The 19,469-nt window shown below is 51.3% G+C and overlaps 1 protein-coding gene across 4 annotated transcripts in view; it reads left to right on the top strand.

The window, feature by feature from the left end:
* Nucleotides 1-19,469, top strand: part of TNRC6C (trinucleotide repeat containing adaptor 6C) — a 158,474-nt gene that overhangs the window by 95,103 nt on the left and 43,902 nt on the right. For 3 of the 4 annotated variants that reach the window (XM_006145716.3, XM_006145713.3, XM_006145715.3), the window contains 8 exons: nt 1,610-1,667; nt 4,772-4,938; nt 6,546-6,626; nt 8,270-8,327; nt 10,393-10,535; nt 12,680-12,829; nt 14,234-14,380; nt 17,954-18,073. In XM_006145716.3, coding sequence (XP_006145778.1) covers nt 1,610-1,667; nt 4,772-4,938; nt 6,546-6,626; nt 8,270-8,327; nt 10,393-10,535; nt 12,680-12,829; nt 14,234-14,380; nt 17,954-18,073 — 924 coding nt within the window. The remainder of the gene's footprint in view (nt 1-1,609; nt 1,668-4,771; nt 4,939-6,545; nt 6,627-8,269; nt 8,328-10,392; nt 10,536-12,679; nt 12,830-14,233; nt 14,381-17,953; nt 18,074-19,469) is intronic. The other variant, XM_006145714.3, reaches the window with a different exon arrangement.

Genomic DNA, 19,469 nt, shown 5'->3' with positions numbered 1-19,469 from the left:
CGTTATTTCACTCTGTCCCTTCCCGACACGCATGACGATCCCGTGTGACCACAGATGACGTAGCTAGCTCTGCTGGGGGTGCCGAGAGGGCGCACCCCTGGTACTGCCAGTGTGCGTACCCTGTTGCTCAGCACAGAGCTTGTCCCTGAAATGGGCCCTAGGTGACTGTCGTCATTCAGCAGAGGGGCACGGGGAGCTCCTTCCATGCTATTCTTAGTCAGACCGTTAAGGTCTCTCACTGAGGCTGCGATGCCCCCACCTGAGCCCGTCATTTAAGATCTGCATCAGCACCTTGCAGTTTGCACCATGGCCTTTCTCATGTGCGGCCATGTACCCTGAAACACACTCGTCCTGCCGTAAAGAGCGCACCTGTGAAAACGAGCTGGTGCGAGCCATCGGTGTGGCCGTCAGTGGTGCCAGGCAAGCTTTTGGTGGGCTTCGAGTTGATCTGAAAAACGAAGTTTGCAGATGCAACTTTGCTCGTACTGAAGCATCGACAGCATGAGGGGGTCCTCGCGGCCACTGGCCCCGTGCCACTCCTGTGCCTGTAGCGGGAAGTGCCACACAGCCTCCCAGAGTCACCATGTCCTCTCACTGGGCTTCCCTCGGGGCCAGTCTCGGCCAGTCCCTGCACCCCTGATCTGGACACTGTTGCAGCAGGACCGAACAAAGGGGGCAGAGACCCTGCGAGGGCAGCCGGTGCCTGCTGCGCCCACCCCAACCCTAATCCTCACTTCACTTTTGGCTTTAAATACCGACAGGTCAGGTCTTCAGCTGTCCTCTCACTGGTAGCTTTCCTGCTGTGCCGTTAACATGCCACCTTCTCCTCCTTGCCCAGAGAAGCTGACCTTGTCTGTGGTGGGCAGAGAGAAGCGAGGGGCCCGGCCACATGGGCGATCCGGGTCTGCCCTGCCACGCCGGACTCATCCGTGATCCTGGCCCGCTAGGCGACTGGGGACAAGACCTGGGGCAAGGGTGCATGTGTGCATTGGTGTGTGTGCGTCCCACTCATGAAACTAAAAAAAGAAAAAAGATAACCAAGAATAATTTTTCAATATATAGAAGTTTACAGCTTACAAGTTTCTCTTACAAAAGAATAATGCCACAAAATCTCATTTAGATCATTACATATAACAGCAGAAGTAAGCTACTTCTTAAATGTTGTTTTAAACTATTTAAAACCCTGTCGTGTTGCAAATACTGTGAATCGAGTATCTTTGTTGTGTCATGGACTGTTAGTCATCAGGAGTGAGGAGATTGCAGCTATCCAGAAGCAAGACAGAGCTGACTAGATTTAACACTCTTGCCTCCTTTTAACTTCCTACTAAATGCTATGGGAAGGGTAGGTTATCTTGAAACTATTTTGAAAATCAATCCAGAAATCGACATTGAAATTGAACACCGAGTTACAGTGCCACTGTGTTTCACTCGTCGTTTTCTCTCCCTTAACACCCTCCCAGTTTCATCAGGCTGGGGAGAGATGCCTAGTGTTCACGCGAAGGCTGACCACTCTTGGGGAGAGCCCTCGTCCCCTTCCCCGCTGGTGGACAACGGTACAGCAGCATGGGGGAAGCCGCCCAGCAGTGGCAGCGGGTGGGGAGAGCAACCTGCCGCCGTGGCGTTCGGGAGGGCCGCTCCCGCCGCTGCCCCAGCCCTGTGCAAACCAGGTGAGTGAACTCGGCGTTCTGCTTGCCCCAACATGGCCATTAGAAATGTTTCACAGTAGGGCCAGCAGGTGGCGTGGTGGGTAAGGCTCTGGACTCCCATGTGGCTGACTGCCATTCAAGTCCCAGAATTCATGACTTGCTTTCACGCTTTCCCTTTCTCTCTGGTCAAATTGAAAAATAATGATAGCAAATAAAGTTGAATAAATAATTTTAAAAAGAAATGGTTCACAATATTTTGTTTAGAGGGTCTATTTTATACAGAACTTGAAAAATGAAATGTTTAGGATACTCTCCTCGTTACATTTAGACTTACCTTTAGGCCCCGCCATGGTGGCCCCTCAGGACGCCCCCGTCATTGGGTGGCTGAGCCTGTGCAAGAGGCCCAGGTTCAGGTTCCAGGCCAGACTTACACAGGCGAGGTGTGGGGGTGTGGCCTGACCAATGAGGAGGCTGGGGCAGGAGGACAGCAACGCAGGAGGCCTGTCAGGAATACCTACTTCTCTCTCTCATTAAAAAAGGGCTAATTGGGGAACCAGCAGGTGGCGTGGAGATTAAGGCGCTGGACACTCCCACATGGCCAACCATGGTTCACGAGCCAGACCTGGTGGCTTACTTTCTCACTTTCTCTTTCTTCCTCTCCCTCTCTCAGTCTCACTCTGATAAAATTAAAAAATCAAATAAATGAATAAAGTTAAATATTTCTTTTTTTAAAAGAGGCTAATTCTAACCAAGCCTATAAAGAAATATTTCTATGGTTAATATGTGAACACAAAGGAGCTTTATAGATTCCATGCTCTCTTTTTAAATAAATAAATGTAAGAATCAAAGCAAGTCATCTTACCTGTTTGATAATGTTAGCAGTATCCATACTTTTTCAGCAGTATTATTTTTCCTCCTCTTCTTCTCAAGTTTTGCTATAGGGCACATGTACTCACCGGAGAGACAGAGGGGGAGAGAGAGAAGAAGAAGAAGTGAGAAATCACCCCCCTCCCCCGGGAGAGATGGCCACACCATAATCCCTTTTCCTCTGTTCTCCTCTTGGGGTTTTAGGCACGCGTGCACACGTGCCTGGCATGTTTTTCAAGTGGCTGGGTCTGAGGCTTGAAACACGCAGTCAACCATGTGAATTCAGCTGCGTTAACCACCACACCACCTGCTGGCCCTTCAGCAGTAGTTTTTTTTTAAGAGAGAGAGAGATTTTTTGCGTGTGCTCACCAGAGAGACAGAGACAGAAAGCAAGAAATCACCCCCAGGGATGACAGCCACCTTGCAGTCTCTCTTCCTCCATTCTCCTCTTAGGATCTTATGCATGCACACACACATACCTGGCCTGAGTTTTAAGCTGCCAGGTCTGGGATTCGAACCATGGTTAACTATGTGGGAGTCCAGCAACGTACTCATGACACCATCTGCTGGTCCCTGAGAAGTATTGTTTACCTGCTACTTTATAAAATTTAAACTTCCCCTTATAAGTAAGATGGGTATCATTTTTGTATCATTTTTTTTCTTCCTGAGATTAACTTTTTTTTTTTGGAGAGGTTTTTTTTTTTTTTTTTTTGCTATAGGGCATGTGTACTCGCCAGACAGACAGATAGAGAGACAGAGAGACAGAAAACAAGAAATCACCCCCCAGGAGGGATGGCCACGCTGCAATCCCTTCTCCTCCATTCTCCTCTCGGGATCTTGGGCACACACGTGCCTGGCGTGAGTTTAAGCCACCGGGTCCGGGACTCAAACTTCAGTCGGCTACATGGGAGTCCAGCGACGTAGCCATTACACCATCTGCTGGTCCCAATCACTTTGTATTTTAAGAAAAAAAAAAAATCCTGAAGTCAAAACTCGGTCATCAGTTTGTAGCTCCATCTGCCTAAGGCCTCCACCCTCCTGCCCATGCGCATCTCCTGGGAGCTTGTGAGAAGTAGCCTGTGAGGCCGCCTGCAGGCCTGCTGCACTTCACATGTCCTCAGCTGGCGTTCCAGCTGCTTGAGCAGAGAAGCACTGGTCAGCGTGCTAGAGTGCCCAAAGGTTGGACCACGCTGTGATTTTGAGCCACACAGGGTCCACATGGTGGCTCAGCAATAGAAACACATTGCTCTGCAGCACTGACCCCATGGGAGTGTCCGCTGTGGGTCGGGTACCTTCCTGCGTACAGCAGGTGTGGGGTTAGAGCGTGGTACCAGGACCCTATTGGGGGTATGTCTCTCTGTCTCACATGGGAGATGCATAAATGAACTGTAAAATGCCAGCTGCTACCATGCTGGTTAAGGCAGCTGGATTCCATGTGGCCGACTGTGCAGTTTGAGTCCAGACCCAGCGGCTTGAAAATCACACCAGAAGTGTGTGCGTGCATGCCCCAAATCCCTAGGAGACAGGAGGAGAAGGGATTATGGTATGACCATCCCCTCGAGGTGTGATTTCTCATTCTATCCCCCTTGTGTGTGTACAAACCCTGTAGCCCCCCAAAAAACCTGAGTATATACGTTAAATATGCATGTATGTATTCAAGGGGGGGGGGACAAAGGAAGACATTGGCGTTTTTCACAACATTTTAGCCCTTTTCATTCCATGCAAAGGCCGCCGCCTTCTCCTATGGTCCCCTGCCCAGAATTTATTTTCAGAGTGTCTGTGTCGACATTATCTATACCTGGGTGAGGAACTTTGGAGCCACCACACAGGTACAGAGAGCTGGAGTTCAAAGGAAGAGGTACACACATCTATGTGTATCATGTACCTAACAGGAAAATTTAATTCTTAGGTCTAGGGGAAGGAAGTAGTAAAAAGTCTCCCTAGACTGCAGGGGCCAGACGGCGGCACAGCGTAAGACTCCACAAGGCTGGTCCACAGAGCATGGCTGCGGTTCGCTCCCAGAGACCTCGCTGAGCACACAGGGCTGACAGCGGGGCACATGTCAGGACCCTGTCGGGCCCTCTCTGTCACTCTGCCTCTTTGTCTTTCCCACTCTGAAAGAAAAGACGTAACTAAACTTACAGGGAGGGGTAAATTACAGTACACCGTTTCGTCTCACCTCCCCTCAAGGACATGATAGCGAGGTGCTGCTCCTGGAGGGACAGAGTTTGATGCGATCGTGCTCACTCTCTTTCCAGCTTCCAAATCTATGCAAGAAGGCTGGGGCAGTGGTGGGGATGAGCTGAGCCTCGGTACCAGCCAGTGGGAGGATGAAGAAGGAGACGTGTGGAATAACGCTGCTTCCCAGGAGAGCACCTCCTCCTGCAGCTCCTGGGGGAACACCTCCAAGAAAGGACTTCAGAAGGTACGCCTGGCACTCTGGGGAGTGAGCTCCGGAAGTCCGTTCCGCGAGAAAAGGCGGGCCTGAGGTTCGCAGCTAGCTGGGGTCCCTGGAGGCCCCTCCCTGCAGGCCCTGGAGACCTTTTCAGGTGTTAGGCAAGGTCATAATTCATTATTTTCATGACATTGTTAAGATTTTGTTGTTTCACGAGAGTTCTCTGCCCAGGCGGGGGTGGAATGTCTCGGTACTCAGCTCTGCAGAGAGAACCAGCTACTTCTATTAAATCAGACGTTATAGACATCGTGTGCAAAAAGGAAACAATGCCGCTCTGTTGGGAAATACTCTTTTTCATTAAAAAAATTGACAAGAAGTTAAACACACATCTACGGGTAACCATGAGGGACCAGCAGACAGCATGATGGTTACGTCACTGGACTCCCACATAGTTGACCGTGGTTTTAGTCCCGGACCAGGGGCTTAAAACTCAGTGCCAGGCGTGTATGCATGCATGCCCAAAATCCCAAGGGGTGGATGGAGGAGAAGGGATTGTGGTGTGGTCATCCCCTTGGGCATGATTTCTTGGTTTCTGTCTGTCTGTCTCTGTCTCTCTCTGGTGCAAATCTCTCCTTAAAAAAAAAAATATGCCACATGGAAAAACTAAACATCTTTTTCAAGAAAATGCTATTCATAGAGAAAGAGAAATAAGACTACCGAAGTATATTGTCAGATGGAAAGGTGGTGGGAAGAACATCTGTGTAGCTGGGCTGGCGCCCACCGGTTAGCGATGGGACCAGAATCACAGCACCGAGAGATCAGAACAGCTCGTGGTCCTGTCGAATCTGGCTCCAGCTGCACGCCCTGATGGCAGCAGCCCATCAGCCGCGTCCTTGCCGAGAGAAAGCCTGCTGGTTTTCGGAGCACAGGGCTCTGTTTCGGTTACGGAGGCTCAGTCTTGAACAGCACCGCGAGGCAAGGCGTGCTCTTAGACGGGGTCCTTTTAACATGGTATTAATGGAGCAGTGAAGCCTGTCTCGCTGTGGAAGATGGTTCCCACCTACGCCGGGACTCTTGGGCTGCCTCAGCCCTCCCCTCCCCGCCCTCCTCCCCTCCTTCCCTCTTCCTCTCCGTCGACATTCCCCAGCGCACGTTTTCTCAGTGCTGTATGCATAAGGAGTTATTAGAAGTAGCAGGTGTCCCTTACTGGAACGAACCCCGATCTTTTGTCTTTCTTACAGTAAAGCTTATTAAAGAACAACTAAAAAAATCATGTCATTTGTGTAAACTTCACTTAGGGCTGTATTTAAGGGAGGGCTCCTTTGCTCGATGGTGGATATAGCACATATTTGTGATGAAATGAATTGAAATTGAATTAATTCTCTGGGACAGAGAAATGATTGTGCTGCTTTCTCAAGGCCATAAATTATACACGTATCCCAACCTGCAAATGACTAAAGCTTTTCCACGGCCCAGCCACAGAATGCTGTCAGGGACTTTCTGGGGTGCAGTACTCTTCAGCACTAACGTGGAAAGGTTCTATGACTTTTGGTCTCCACTGGCTCAGGCCGCCTCCCACCTCAGGAAGAAACGGGCTGAATCCTAATTCACGGCCCTCCCTGTGCTCTCTGTTCCAGGGCCTGAAGACATCCGGCAAGCAGGACGAGGCCTGGGTCATGAGCCGGCTGGTCAGACAGCTCACCGACATGGGCTTCCCGGTGATTGCACCTTCCCTCCTATGCCCGCCGCGGTCCTGGGGGACACCCTGATGGTTTCCCACCTGTGTCTGCTACACACGACAGCAGGCAGGGGACCATCTGAGGGAGGAGACCACTGACTGCTAACCTCTCAAACTCCCCTTTCACCCGGACAGTTGGGGTTAGGGACTGTTGCTTTGAAGTACAGCAGACACCCATAATTCCCACCAAGAAAGGTCTGAGAGCCTCGTCCTAGAGTACAGCGTGCCGTGCCGTTTCCCGTGTTCTTTGGCTGTACAGTTTTGTACTTCCTGTCCACTGTAATTAAAAGGGAAGTTCAGCCCAGCCAGTGACACGGCGGTTAAGGCGGCTGGATCCCACATGGCTGACTGCACGGTCAGAGTCTCGACCCAGCAGCTTGAAACACACTGGGCTGGTGCACATGTGTGACCAAAAGGTGAAGAGGAAAGTGGAGAAGGGATTGTGGCGTGGCCATCCCCCAGGGTGGGTGCTCCCACTTTCCATCTTTACCTGTCTCTCTCCAGTGAGCACACATGCCCTCTAGCAATTTTTTTTTTTCTTTAAAAGGAAATGCATCAGTTTTGGCAGTAGATTGACAGGGATAACGAGGAAAGTTGGTGTAAAGTACTGGGACTTCCTATCCAGGAGATGTGTCCTCCCCAAACCTGTTCAGTTCTGGAGTTTCTGATCGTGTGTAAGGGGAATTCGGATCGCAGGAAGTTGTCCTGGAATCATACCGGTCTGTTCACTTCCGGACAGCAGATGACAGTTCAGAGAGTGAGGGGTGGCACCCTTCTGCCATATATTCCCTGCACATGTCTGACTTCCAAATCCTTATTCAAATGGGCACTTCTCTTTCTGTTGCTGTGTGTGTCCCTAAGAGTAAATCCAGAGTGGCCTCCGTGTAGAGGAGAGGCCTACAGACCTGGCCCTCTGCACAGGGCAGGGCACTGCCGTCATGGCCTGCCTCTCCCTGGCTGGGGTGAGGGAAGGGTGACTGGGGCCTGCCAGGAGTTGAGTGAGAGCATCATGGCGGCTTCAGCACCCACTGTGCGGGGTCTGCTCCCACCTCGGGGGGTTCTCACAATGGGCTGCAGCTTTGTTGTTTCACTCTCCTTGGTGAAGAGCTGTGGGTAGGGAGCCGGAGTTCATGAAGTAGAGAATGAAGCTCTCCGCTCCGGCCTGGTGGTGGCCCTGGATGTCGCTGGCACTGGAGAGGCAGACGCAGGAGTGGCCATGTGAGGTCTGGCATCTTGACGCGTGGAGCCTGTGGCTCAGCCCCGCATTGCACTTCTGGCCTGCACGCAGGGTCTCCCTGCCAGACATCGTGCCCCAGGGTGGAAAGAAGACATTATAGGGGGACTTGGAAGGTTTTATTGGCTCTCAACACTTTGTTTCTAAAATGTCCTAAAGAAGCTTTTTGCTCTATAGATCGATTCACTACATTTTCTTAGGTTTTTTTTTTTTTTTTTTTTTTTTTTTTTTAAGACATTCATTCTCATCTTAACAGTGGGTAAAAAGTATTTCCAGAGCCACACCCTGATCACCGACACTCTTAGCCGGTGGTGGTGGCTCTGAGCTGGCGGTGGTGACGTGAGTTCTTTGTGGTTAATGCGCACTCCTAATGCAAATGTATCCCGCAGAGAGAGCCAGCTGAAGAGGCCTTGAAGAGTAACAACATGAACCTGGACCAGGCCATGAGTAAGTGCGCTTGGTACTGAAAGCACCCCTGGCAGACTGTCTGTGAGGGTCACTTCCCAGAAGCATTCAGGGGCAGCCCTGGCAGCTGCGGCGAAGCAGCAGCCCCTCACACGGTCTCCTAGGACTCTGGGACTTCAGAGACCGGTGACCAGCCTCATGTTAGAAGCCTTTTTTCCTTTTTCTCGTCTGTCCCCAGTACTTTGACAAACACATGGCTTTGAGGGGAGACCCAGTGACAGTCTCGGGAGACGCCAGGCCCATGCAGCCTGCTTGCTGGCAGCCGAGCTTGTTCTGTGTCCTCCCAGAGTGACGCTGCCGTGCTGGCTGTGCTGCGCTGGGCAGAGATGCGACTCCCCATCGAGGGACACAGCCCTCGTTCTAGAGCTGCTGTGACAGCGCTTTACGGGTGAGCTGGCCCTGGATGTGGGCCTGTCATTTCCACCACTAGGAGGCAAAGGCGGGAGAGTTGTGAATTGAGGCCAACCTGGACCACCTAGCAAGATGCTGTCTCTCAAAAGCGTATCTATTTAGGGGGTCATCAGAAAAGGCAGCATATTTTTCTATGTTTTTCTATGCAAAAAATGCATTGTGAGGTTTCCAGCAACGCAGTACATATGAAATACAGCCCGTTCCATTGTTCTCCAGTTAGGCTCCAGAAAGTCACTGCAACAGAATTACCAACTCCCCGCCCAGTGCTCCCAGGGCACAGGGGTGGCTTCTGCAGACCCCCAGCCCCAGCATTTGTGGGCTAGTGCTCCAGGTTAAGGCACCTTATTTCACACGTATTTCTCACAGGCAGTTGTGTGCCGTGTAGCCTCATGGTAGTGAGCAGAAGGGTTTGACATGGTCCTGACTCTGGGTACTGTGCCCGTAAGTTCCTCTGCTACCAGACCTGTAATAGCGCCTGCATGCTCTTCACTGGTCTCCAGCCCCTGAGTCCACACACTCAGCCACCTTCCACCTCTCCTGCAGCCGTCGCATTCTGCAGGTGTTGCTGGACTTGGGGCACAGCCTCCTGTCCCGCTCAGGAAGCGTCTCTTCCTCTTCCGCCTGTCCCAGTTTCAGCACTGAGCTCGGAACCAGCAGTGCTGACTCAGACCTAGGCAGAACCTCCCTGACAGTGTTTCTCTGCCTGGGAGCACTAGGTAGCCCGGTAGCGCTGTGCTGGGGCCATTTTAGACACCAGAATCGCCCAACAGTTTGAGTAGCGTGGCACTAATGGTCCACAAGAGGACATGGTGTGCAACGTGAGACCGGGAACCAGACAGGGCGTCACCTTGCTTGACCTGAGCAGGGCGCGTGAGTGCGGGGCAGCTCAGATTAGCCGCTGCATGTGTGCACATTGGCCGCAAAAGTGCAGCAAGAGTGCAGGACCCAAAACGAGGACAGTCTGTGTGAGCATGTGCAAGAGCCAGAGCATAGGCACTGGCCACTCGGGCAGGAAAGGGCAGTGTGAGTGGGAAGAAGTGAGTTCTAAATTCCAGGATTACGAAATCATGCCTAGTTAAAGGAGTCTGAACAAATACTTGTCACTAGGTTGAAATGCCCGCTGGGACAGACAACCTGTCTGTTTCCACAGTTATATCCCCAATGGCGGGAAGAGTCCTTGCAAATAGCAGCTCCTGACAGATGGAAAGTGACAGCCATGCAGCAGGAGGGGGGCTTTCAGACAAGAGCAGTCAGGGACGGCCCCTCTGAGAAGGTGACCCGTTGAACCTGCACAATGTGAGGAACTTACGTTCCAAGCAAGGAACTTGGAGGGCAACCCAGCTCCTCAGGGGCCGGCAGTGGCAGGCTGGCTGGAGTGGAGAGGAGCAGGGCCAGGGGGCGGGCAGGCCGGATCACACATGTGTGGAGCAAGAGAGGGGCCCTGGGGTGAGCGAGCGATCGGGTCCGGCCACAGCACAACCGAGTGTTCTTTGATCCCAGGCTCCCCATGTTTTGGTGGCAGGGTGGGGTGTCTTCCCCCTCCCAGAGGCTTCGGTGTTTGGGATCTTGTGCTCCAGACTTGCCTGGTGCTCGCGAGCTCACTTGGTTCTCATGTGACTTCTGTGTGGTGCTCCAGGCGCTCTGCTGGAAAAGAAGGTGGACGTGGACAAGCGTGGGCTGGGAGTGGCTGACTACAATGGAATGGTCACCAAGCCCCTTGGCTGCCGCCCACCCATCTCCAAAGAGTCTTCCATGGACCGCCCCGCCTTTCTTGACAAGGTATGGATGTGTGTGGTCTTCTGAACAAGGAGTGCTTTTCATTTGAGCTTGATGTAAGTCAGAGTAAAACCTTGCTGGCTTGTATGTTAAAGTGACTTTCTCATCTTTTTTCTAATATGTGTGAATGTTTTAACTCGAAGGAGGTAACGTTTCATACGATGTTACTAGGAATGAAGCATGCTGGCATTGAAGCAGGTTTTCATTTTTACTGTGTGAGGTTGACTGGTTATGTGCTTTGACTTGTCTAATAAACAAGGATCACCTAACTTCTATTTCCTATTTAAAGACACAGTTCTTCCATCTGGAAATGATGTGTCACATGTTTTATTTTTTTTTAAAGAATTATTTTATTTAACTTTTTTTATTTATTATTAATATCATTATTATTTTTCAGTTTGATCAGAGAGAGAGAGGAAGTGAGAAAGCAAGCCACCAGGTCCGAGACTTGAACCGTGGTCGGCCATGTGGGAGTCCAGCGCCTTTAACCACCATGCCACTTGCTGGCCCTGATGTGTCACATGTTTAATCTTAGAAGAGGTTCGAAGGGGTGAGCTGGGTCGCCCTGGCCAGCCCTCGCCGTCAGCCATGGCAGTAACCCCTGCAGGCTCCCGTGGGAACCCCCTGGGTGTCTGACCAGTCCACTCATGGCCCGGGCAGTGCTGTGCCTCAGCGTCCCCGCTCCAGATCAGTGCAGTTACCAAGGAGGGAAGCACCTCATTCAGTGCATTCCAAATGTTGAACCTCAAATAAAATTGAGGGCCAGCCGGGGCGTGGTGTTGAAGGCGGTGGATCCCACACACTGGCTGCATGGTTCAGGTCTCAGACCGGCTAGCTTGAGAAGCACTGGGGTGCTGGCTGTGCGTGCTCGCCCAGAAGCCTGCAAGGACGGGGTGAAGTAGGAAGAGGGACCGTGCTGTGACCGTCCCCCACGGGGAGGTGTTCTTTACTTTCCCTCTCCGGCAAGTACATAGGCCTCTGGCAAATTTGAAAAAATAAGAAAAAATTGAAAAAAAACAAAAGGCAAGTGTAAAAACAAACACATAGGAAAGCTCACAGGAGAAGCGTCTTTCATGACGGAGCTGCATCTGTCTCCCGTGTGCTCGACCTGAGGAGCTGTGGCCGATGAGGTCCCGGAGCGAGGCTCCAGGCTTCCACCTTCCCTTGCAGTATGGGTAGGTTCAAGGACAGGTGGAACTGGGATTTCAGCTAAACGACGGCTAATTCTTGGAACATACTTTACTAAAAATCGTTCATCTGGAATTGTCGTTGCCCTCAGCATCTTATTTATGTATTTGCTGAATCTGACAGCCCTGAGTGTGGCGTCTCGGAAATGTGGAATAATACTGCAGGCTGGTTTTAGATATTAGAAATGGGATACATTTGGAAAGGGCCTGGCGTGCAGTGTGAGCTCAACAGATGTAAATAATAGTAATAATAGGGACCAGCAGTTGGCATAATGGCTATGTCACTGGACTCCCATGTAGTAGACTGCAGTTTGAGTCCCGGACCCGGTGGCTTCAACTCACTCAAGGCATGTGTATGTGTGTGCCCAAGATCCCGAGAGAATGAAGGAGAAGGGATTGCAGGGTGACCATCCCCCCTGGGGGTGATTTCTCTCTTTCTGTCTCTTCTTTCTGGCGAGCGCACGTGCCCTATAGCAAAAACCTCTCACCAAAAAAAAAAAAAAAGGAATAATAATAGGATACCATCTGTTTGGGTTAAGCCCTACAAAATTACTATGTATACAAGCGAAAAACAGTTCAACGTCAGCAGGACCGTAGTAAACTGTGAATGGATCTTGTGTGTAACGTCTCCGAAAGAATTTGCTTGCTCGAAAATGGTTGTAAAGACTTGTCCACATGAGACCTTTGCTATGATTTGACCCTTTCTCTGCACTCCCACCCCAAGGTGGGGACAGTGTGTGAGAGTCCTAGAAGCTGCTGTATGCATTGGTGAGATTGTTTTTGAAATGAAGACAGCATCTTCATCTGTTTTTCTCTTCCTCTTCCTCGTACCTGTGTCCACACTTTCTGATCTTCCCGCTCTTTGTGCATCCAGCCCCTTTGTGTTTTCTTGGGGAACCGTGCGGTGCTTTGTCTGCTGGTGGACACAGCTCGCAGCTCTCCCTCTCTTTCTCCCATCAGGATGGCGGCCTTGTGGAGGAGCCCACGACCTCACCGTTTTTGCCTTCCCCAAGCCTGAAGCTCCCCCTCTCCAACAGTGCACTCCCCGGTCAGGCCCTGGGCGGGATCGCCTCAGGGCTGGGCATGCAGAACTTGAACTCCTCTAGACAGGTGAGGCCAGGGCAGGAGGGAACCTGCCTCTTCACAGTGCACCAAGACAGGCAGGAGGCGTTTCAGCTCACTCCTCTGTTTTAAAATGCACTCAAGTGTGTGAAGGTAGGGGAAACACGCTGAGGACTTCACTCAGGTGATTCCCTGGAGCCAGGCATTGAAGATCGGTTCTTGAAATGGGGCCGTGAGAGAGGAGACGCACCGAAGTTGTGTTGTACAGTGAGCTGGGGCGTGCCCGGTGTCCAGCACCCTGGCACTGACGCACTGCTGGTGTAGACAGGAGCCCTGCAGGCTGGTTGCCAGGTGCCAGCCCCGCCCGAAGATCTGGGTGCTGCCTGTCTTCTCCCACTCGGCACTCAGACCTTAAGTACATACAGTTCTGCAAGAAGGCACCGTGCTCCCCTTTTTTCCAGTCAGGAAGATGACTCTCATGGGAGGTGGTTTTCAGAGTCAGACTGGCATTGTCCCCACCTGTGCCACTTCCAGGGAAGGAAGGACCTGGCGTTTGGTCATGTGCTGCTTCGCCCCGCATCCCTTCCCCAGGGTCCCTCACGACGTGATTATAGGCACTCGGTGTTTTCCCTCCCATGGAGCACCTGCTCACGCCGGGTTTCCCAGGGTGAGGCTGACGCACATGCACCTTTGAGGTTTCTCTTTTAATAGACACCATGATGCGTGGGGAGGCCGAGCAGTCCCACAGGTACCTTCCGTGCCGGCGACATCATCAGACAGTGCGCCTTCACCACGGCACCCAGTCGGTGTGCTCTTCCCTTGCTGGCGCTGGTGTGGTTTAGTGGGGAATTTGCATCCCCACAGGGCCTGGCACATCCTCTCAGTGCCCTTCAGAAAGCTCTCCCAAGAGAGTTGTGGGTTATCTTTTCTCCCCCGTTAGCTCATCCCAGGGTGGAATGCAGCTGAAGGAACACCTACTCCATCAAGCCCAAGTAGTTCCCAAGTTTGCCTGTGGACTGTTTGAGGGTCTGTAATGAGAGCTGCTTCCTGTTTCAGAGTTTGCTCTTTTCTCAGGTTACCAGTTCCCACATGTGTTTACTCTGCAGCTTCAACAGGTCGAGAACGTGGTTACCCAGACTGCCGTGCTGTGTCGCTGTGCTTGAAACACTGCATTGTAGTTTATTGAAAGGCAGTGGCCTTGTCTGGGGATACTTTAAAACTGGCACTGTTGTGTGGCTTCTGTGGTCCAAAGACCAGGCCAGCCTCCTGGGCTGGCTCCCTGTCACTGTAATCAGCGTGCCTAGCACTCACTGAAAGGCCACTTGGGTACAAGTTGGCAGCCGTAGGAAGTAGAAGCAACTCTGTCCTGTTTAGGAAACGACCCCCCACATCGCACCCCACCCCGTTTCTCAGCTCCTCCTTTGTAACGAGTCCCGTCTGGTCTCCCTGCAGATACCGAGTGGCAGTCTGGGCATGTTTGGCAATAGCGGAGCAGCACAAGCCAGGACCATGCAGCAGCCGCCGCAGCCACCAGTGCAGCCTCTTCACTCCTCCCAGCCCAGTCTCCGTGCTCAAGTGCCTCAGTTTCTATCCCCTCAGGTCAGAGCCGCATCCAGTCCTTGCCAGGCGAGGAGCCGTGCGTGTGGGTGCCGGGGGGTCTTGTGCTGTGTCGGAGTCCCTGTATTAAAGGGAGAGCCCCCATGAACCCTCTTCAAAAAAGGAGGCCTTCTGGGTTTCAGCCGGTGAAGTCATTCCCGCCTACAAAGCCGGGAACTGGCTCTCCAGCTCCCAGGAACATTTGCTGAGAGGCTTAGCTGCCTGGGCCAGGGTGAGACGGCCTCCCAGTCGGAGCCCGACCGAGGGACAGGACGTGGGTGCCACCGCCGGTGTGCCTACGTCTTGGCCTTTCTCGACGAACGTATCCCAGTGACACCAGCAGTTTCCCAGATGGTGGGGAGGACAGTGACAGCCAGGGTGTTGTTTAGAATGTCAGAGAAACCACTGAGGGAGAGCCAGGGGTCAGGGCACGCAGTAGTGAGGGACGAAATGCTATCGCATAATCAGGCTGTTAGTTAAACTGTTGTGTTTTGTATTAGGTCACTTTTGCCCATAGAGAGTCTTAACAAGGCAGTCATTTAGAATGAAGAAAAAGACTTTGCATAGCTGTAAGGCTATGTATGTTAATATTGTATACTTTTAGAACTTTTTAAAATTTTCTGCTTCGAAATGGTTTTTTATTAATTGCCAATGGGCACATGCACTCTTCAGAGAGAGAGAGAAACACCCCTAAAAAGACCTGGTCATGCTGCAGTCCTTCTCCTTCCTGTCAGGGTTCTGGGCACACACGCACACACACCTGGCACGGTTTCCTGGCCACCAGGGCCAGGATTTGAGCCATGGTAAGCCATGTAGGATCCAGCCTCCTATGTACAGCACTTTATTACCACGCTGCCAGGCCACTGGCCGGCCTGGCACACATTCTTAATTCCAGATTTTAATTATGGTCCGACCTCTGTAAGGGGAGCTGTAACCCGTCCCAGTGCGTGGACACGGCCTGTGTGGTCTGTAAAGGGAGCAGTAACCCATCCCGGTGTGTGGACACGACCTGTGTGGTCTGTAAGGGGAGCAGTAACCCGTCCCGGTGCGTGGACACGGCCTGTGTGACCTGTAAGGGGAGCAGTAACCCGTCCCGGTGCGTGGACACGACCTGTGTGGTCTGTAAGGGGAGCAGTAACCCGTCCCGGTGTGTGGACACGGCCTGTGTCCCTTGACGTTGATCCTGGGGCTGAAGGGAGGCGCTGCTCTGCCCTGGGAAGAGCAGAAGCAGCGGGAAGGAGGCACTGCACCCTTGCGCTCTTCTGGCCGAGAGGAGAAGCACTGCTTCTTCCCCAGGAGACCACTGCTGCCCGGAAGACCGAGATGTCCGCCTCTCCCACGAGTGAACGTGCGAGCCCGTCAGTCTTCTACCACTCAAAATTTCACTTAATTTCACTTCAGTTTGTCAGAGCATGGGGTGGCTTAGTCTTTTGGTGCTGCTGTAGCAAAGTACCTTAGACTGAGTGATTGATTAAAAATAATGAATTTAGGGCCAGCAGGTTATGTGGTGGTTAAGGGTGCTAGACACTACTACATGGCTGACCACAGTTCAAGTCCCAGACCTGGCAGCTTGCTTTCTCACTTTCTCTCTCTCTCTCTCTCTCTGTCCCTCTCTGGTATGTATAAACAAACAAACAAACAAATTAAATAGAATAATTCTTAAAAATAAATAAATAAAAATAATGAATTTATTGCTCGTGGTTCTGGAGACAGAAGGTCCAAAGTGAATGTCAGGAGACTCAGTACCTGGTGCAGGTCTTTCCTCACGGGTGGGGACTTCCTTCTGTCCTCATGTGGCAGAAGGAGCAGCAGACTCCCTTGGGCCTCCTTTGTAAGGTGGACCCGTAAAGGCAGAGCTCTCGTGACCTAGTCCTCTCCCACGGGCCCCACCTTTTGAAGCCACAGCACCGAGGATTAGGTTTCGTTATAGGAACTTGGGTGACACACAGCAGACCACAGCATTTGGGAAGATGGTGTCGTGCAGAGGAGAGAGTAGGGTATGCTGGGGGCTCGCTGGGCGTGCCGTCACTCAGTACTTGTGTGGGCCGAGGTGCATGTGCCAAGTTGAGATACTGGCATCTGGTAACGTCCTAGCCACATTAGTCAGGGTACAAGGTCAGCCTCCATCATAAAACGGCTTCGCCTACACAAGCCGGCCGCACCTTTCTCGTGACAGTACAGCATGAAGTGGCTCAGGACTGCGGGGCAGCTCTGCCGTGGGCAGTGCCCCACACAGAGGAGACCAAAGCCCAGCCCCTTGTTGAGGGTGGCCTAGGAATTGCACAGACTGCGTCCAGTTACACCCCACTGCCGAGACCTGGCGCTAGCCACACCCAGTCTTGAGAGGCCCAGGAGCAGTTAGCAAAGGAGCACGCCAGCCCCACCTGCCCATCTCACCTACACCATTAGTTAATACTTTTCTTAAAGTTGACTTTATTTAAATAAATGTATTTTTAAAGGAAGCTTTACATGTCTACCATAAAATTTTTAATTCGTATTTTTGTTTTTCTTTTACTGTTTTAAGTGCCAGAGGCATGTAGGTTCATCAGAGACAAACGGAGAGGGAACAGGAGGAAACATCCTCCAATGGGACGTGGTCGTGCCACAGCCCCTTTTCTCCACCCTGTTGGGATTTGGGGTGTGCACACAGACACCCAGACAATTTTTCAACCTGCCAGGCCCAGGAGATGAACCGTGGTCAGTCACATGGGACCTGATGCCCTTAACCACTAGGCAGTAGGGCCAGATCAGAAATTATTGGGTCATCAGAAAAATCATGATGTATTTTTTTGTGTTTTTCTAGAAAAATGAATCATGTCTTTTCTGATGACCCAGTAGTGTTTTTCTAATACATATTAGGCAACTATTAAAGTAAACGTTCCTTTTATTCCCTAAAATCATTGTGCATGCCTATAATATAAATGTACATGTCACCTTTGGAAAACATTGAAAATGCCAGTGCCCAGCCCTGGGTGGTTCAGAGCAGTGAGTTCCAGTGAGAGAGCCCGTGCAGGTGGCAGGTCAGCAGTTAGGACATGGTCTAGCAGAGGGCCACTGGCAGGGAGGCCCAGTGCAGCTGGTGAGATCCGTGTCTGCTCTGCAGCGAGGCGGGGCACCTGCGGGCCGCTCACTGGAACTCCGGTGGGGGCAGTTCCTGTGGGCAGCGGCCCCAGCTGCACCTGCCTCCTTCGGTGAGACTCAAGCCATGTGGGAATAGCTTCTTCCCCGTGGCCCTGGCTGTCTCCAGTCCTGAAAGGGCAGCAGGCCACAGGCACCTCGGGTTGTCTCCACTTAGGCAGAACATGAGTCAGTTCCTATTTGGGGTCTGGAAGGTAACTTGTGACTGAAGCATTTGCAGGAAGAACTGGCAGAAGACGCCCTTGCCCCATTCCTCCACCCTTTACTCTCCTATGTCTACTCCCTAGCACTGTTAAAACGTCCGTAGTTTTTTATTGGCCTTTGAGGTTCACCTGTGAGGCGAATATTGTCATTTAAACAGTTTTGAATCTCAAAAAATTATATAGATAAATATTTCAGTAGAGACACTGCGACTAATGGTATATTTTATTTGGACAGGTTCAAGCACAGCTTTTGCAGTTTGCAGCAAAAAACATTGGTCTCAACCCTGCACTATTAACCTCGCCAATTAATCCTCAGCATATGACGATGTTGAACCAGCTCTATCAGCTGCAGCTGGTGAGTGGACGACATCAGCGAGGAGGAGGGCTTTCCCCGCTGTCCCTGTATCCGTGTAGCCATGCCATGTGGCGCAGACATGCTGCGGGTAGAAGCAGTGTGATGATGAGACTTTGATGTGCTTTTTAAAGTACTCATGCTTTGCCTGATTTTCTGCTTCAGGATGTTTTTGCCTGTTATAAGTTGCCAGAGGTGCATGTACTTTTCACAGGTGGGGAAGGGGAAAGGTCCCCGTGTGGGGCCCGGTCATGCCTCAGTCCCTTCTCTTCCATTCTCCATCCTGCTGAGATTTGGAACACACACTGCACATGCGCCCAGTGTGTTTTATAAGCCACTGGGGCTGGAACTTAAACCACAGTCAGCCATGTGGGATCCAGATCTCTTATCACTAGCCCACGGGATGGCACCTACTTAACGAGTGTTTTTAATAAGCTTTATAAATGTGTTGGCCCCTTCGTGTTCAGATCTTATGAAAGGCAAATCTTTTCATTTGCATTATCTGCTAGGATTTCTCATCCAAACCACAGAACACAAAATACTGCATGATAGTGACCGTTTCCCAATTCCTCGAGAATGGTGCTCACAGACAGTATCTTAGAAAGGGGAGAGACGCCACTTCATTACGTATTGTCAATGCCTTTGAGCATCCAGACTTCATGCAGTGGGGACTCATAGAACTCCGGTTGAAAACAGATGATAGAGCATAATAATCCCTATAAGTCTTACAGTGTAACGTGTCTTGAATGTTTAATTTTCAAATGATCTTACTGCTTTAACCATAAAGCGCCATGTCATTGTATCCCCAGATGCATACAGAATTCATATACAGTATAGGACCAAGTGTATTTTAGCTTTACTGTGTGGGTACTCGATTCATTGAGAAGCCATATCCGGCAACTTCATCACCTAGAAGACGGCCAGGAATCACGAAGGAAACCAGAAAAGAGAAGGGCCTCCATAGCCGTGTAAACCTTCTCTCACGAGAGGCTCCTTGTGCCCTTGGTCCTCTGTTCTCCATTTTTTAGACACACTTTCAACAAGTCCCAGTGTCTGGTTTTTCGTAAGTTCCAAGGGAGGATGGCAGGATGGAGAAGGAGGATGTCCTAGAGACACGGGCTGTGAGTCCTTGCTTTAATGCAGACACAAAGCTCTGGACGTGGGTTCAGGACCCTGGCTGGAGCCTCAAAGGCTGCAGTTTTTTCTGCAGAAAGGGAGATAGTCCCCTCACATGTTGTGGTGAGGCCTCCCTGGGGGTGACACTTGTGCATGTGCGATCCTGGGCTTTCGATCCCGATGGCAACAGCAGGAGACCACTGACCTCAGAAGGAAAGGGGACAGCTCTGGAGACCAGGCATACTTTCAAACGTTTATTCGCTCAGAACCCTTACTGTAGGGA

Source organism: Tupaia chinensis, unplaced genomic scaffold (genome assembly GCF_000334495.1).
Source record: "Tupaia chinensis unplaced genomic scaffold, TupChi_1.0 Scaffold000159_1, whole genome shotgun sequence".
In the NCBI taxonomy this organism is placed as follows: domain Eukaryota; kingdom Metazoa; phylum Chordata; class Mammalia; order Scandentia; family Tupaiidae; genus Tupaia; species Tupaia belangeri.
This window is presented reverse-complemented; position numbering and strand designations above follow the sequence as displayed.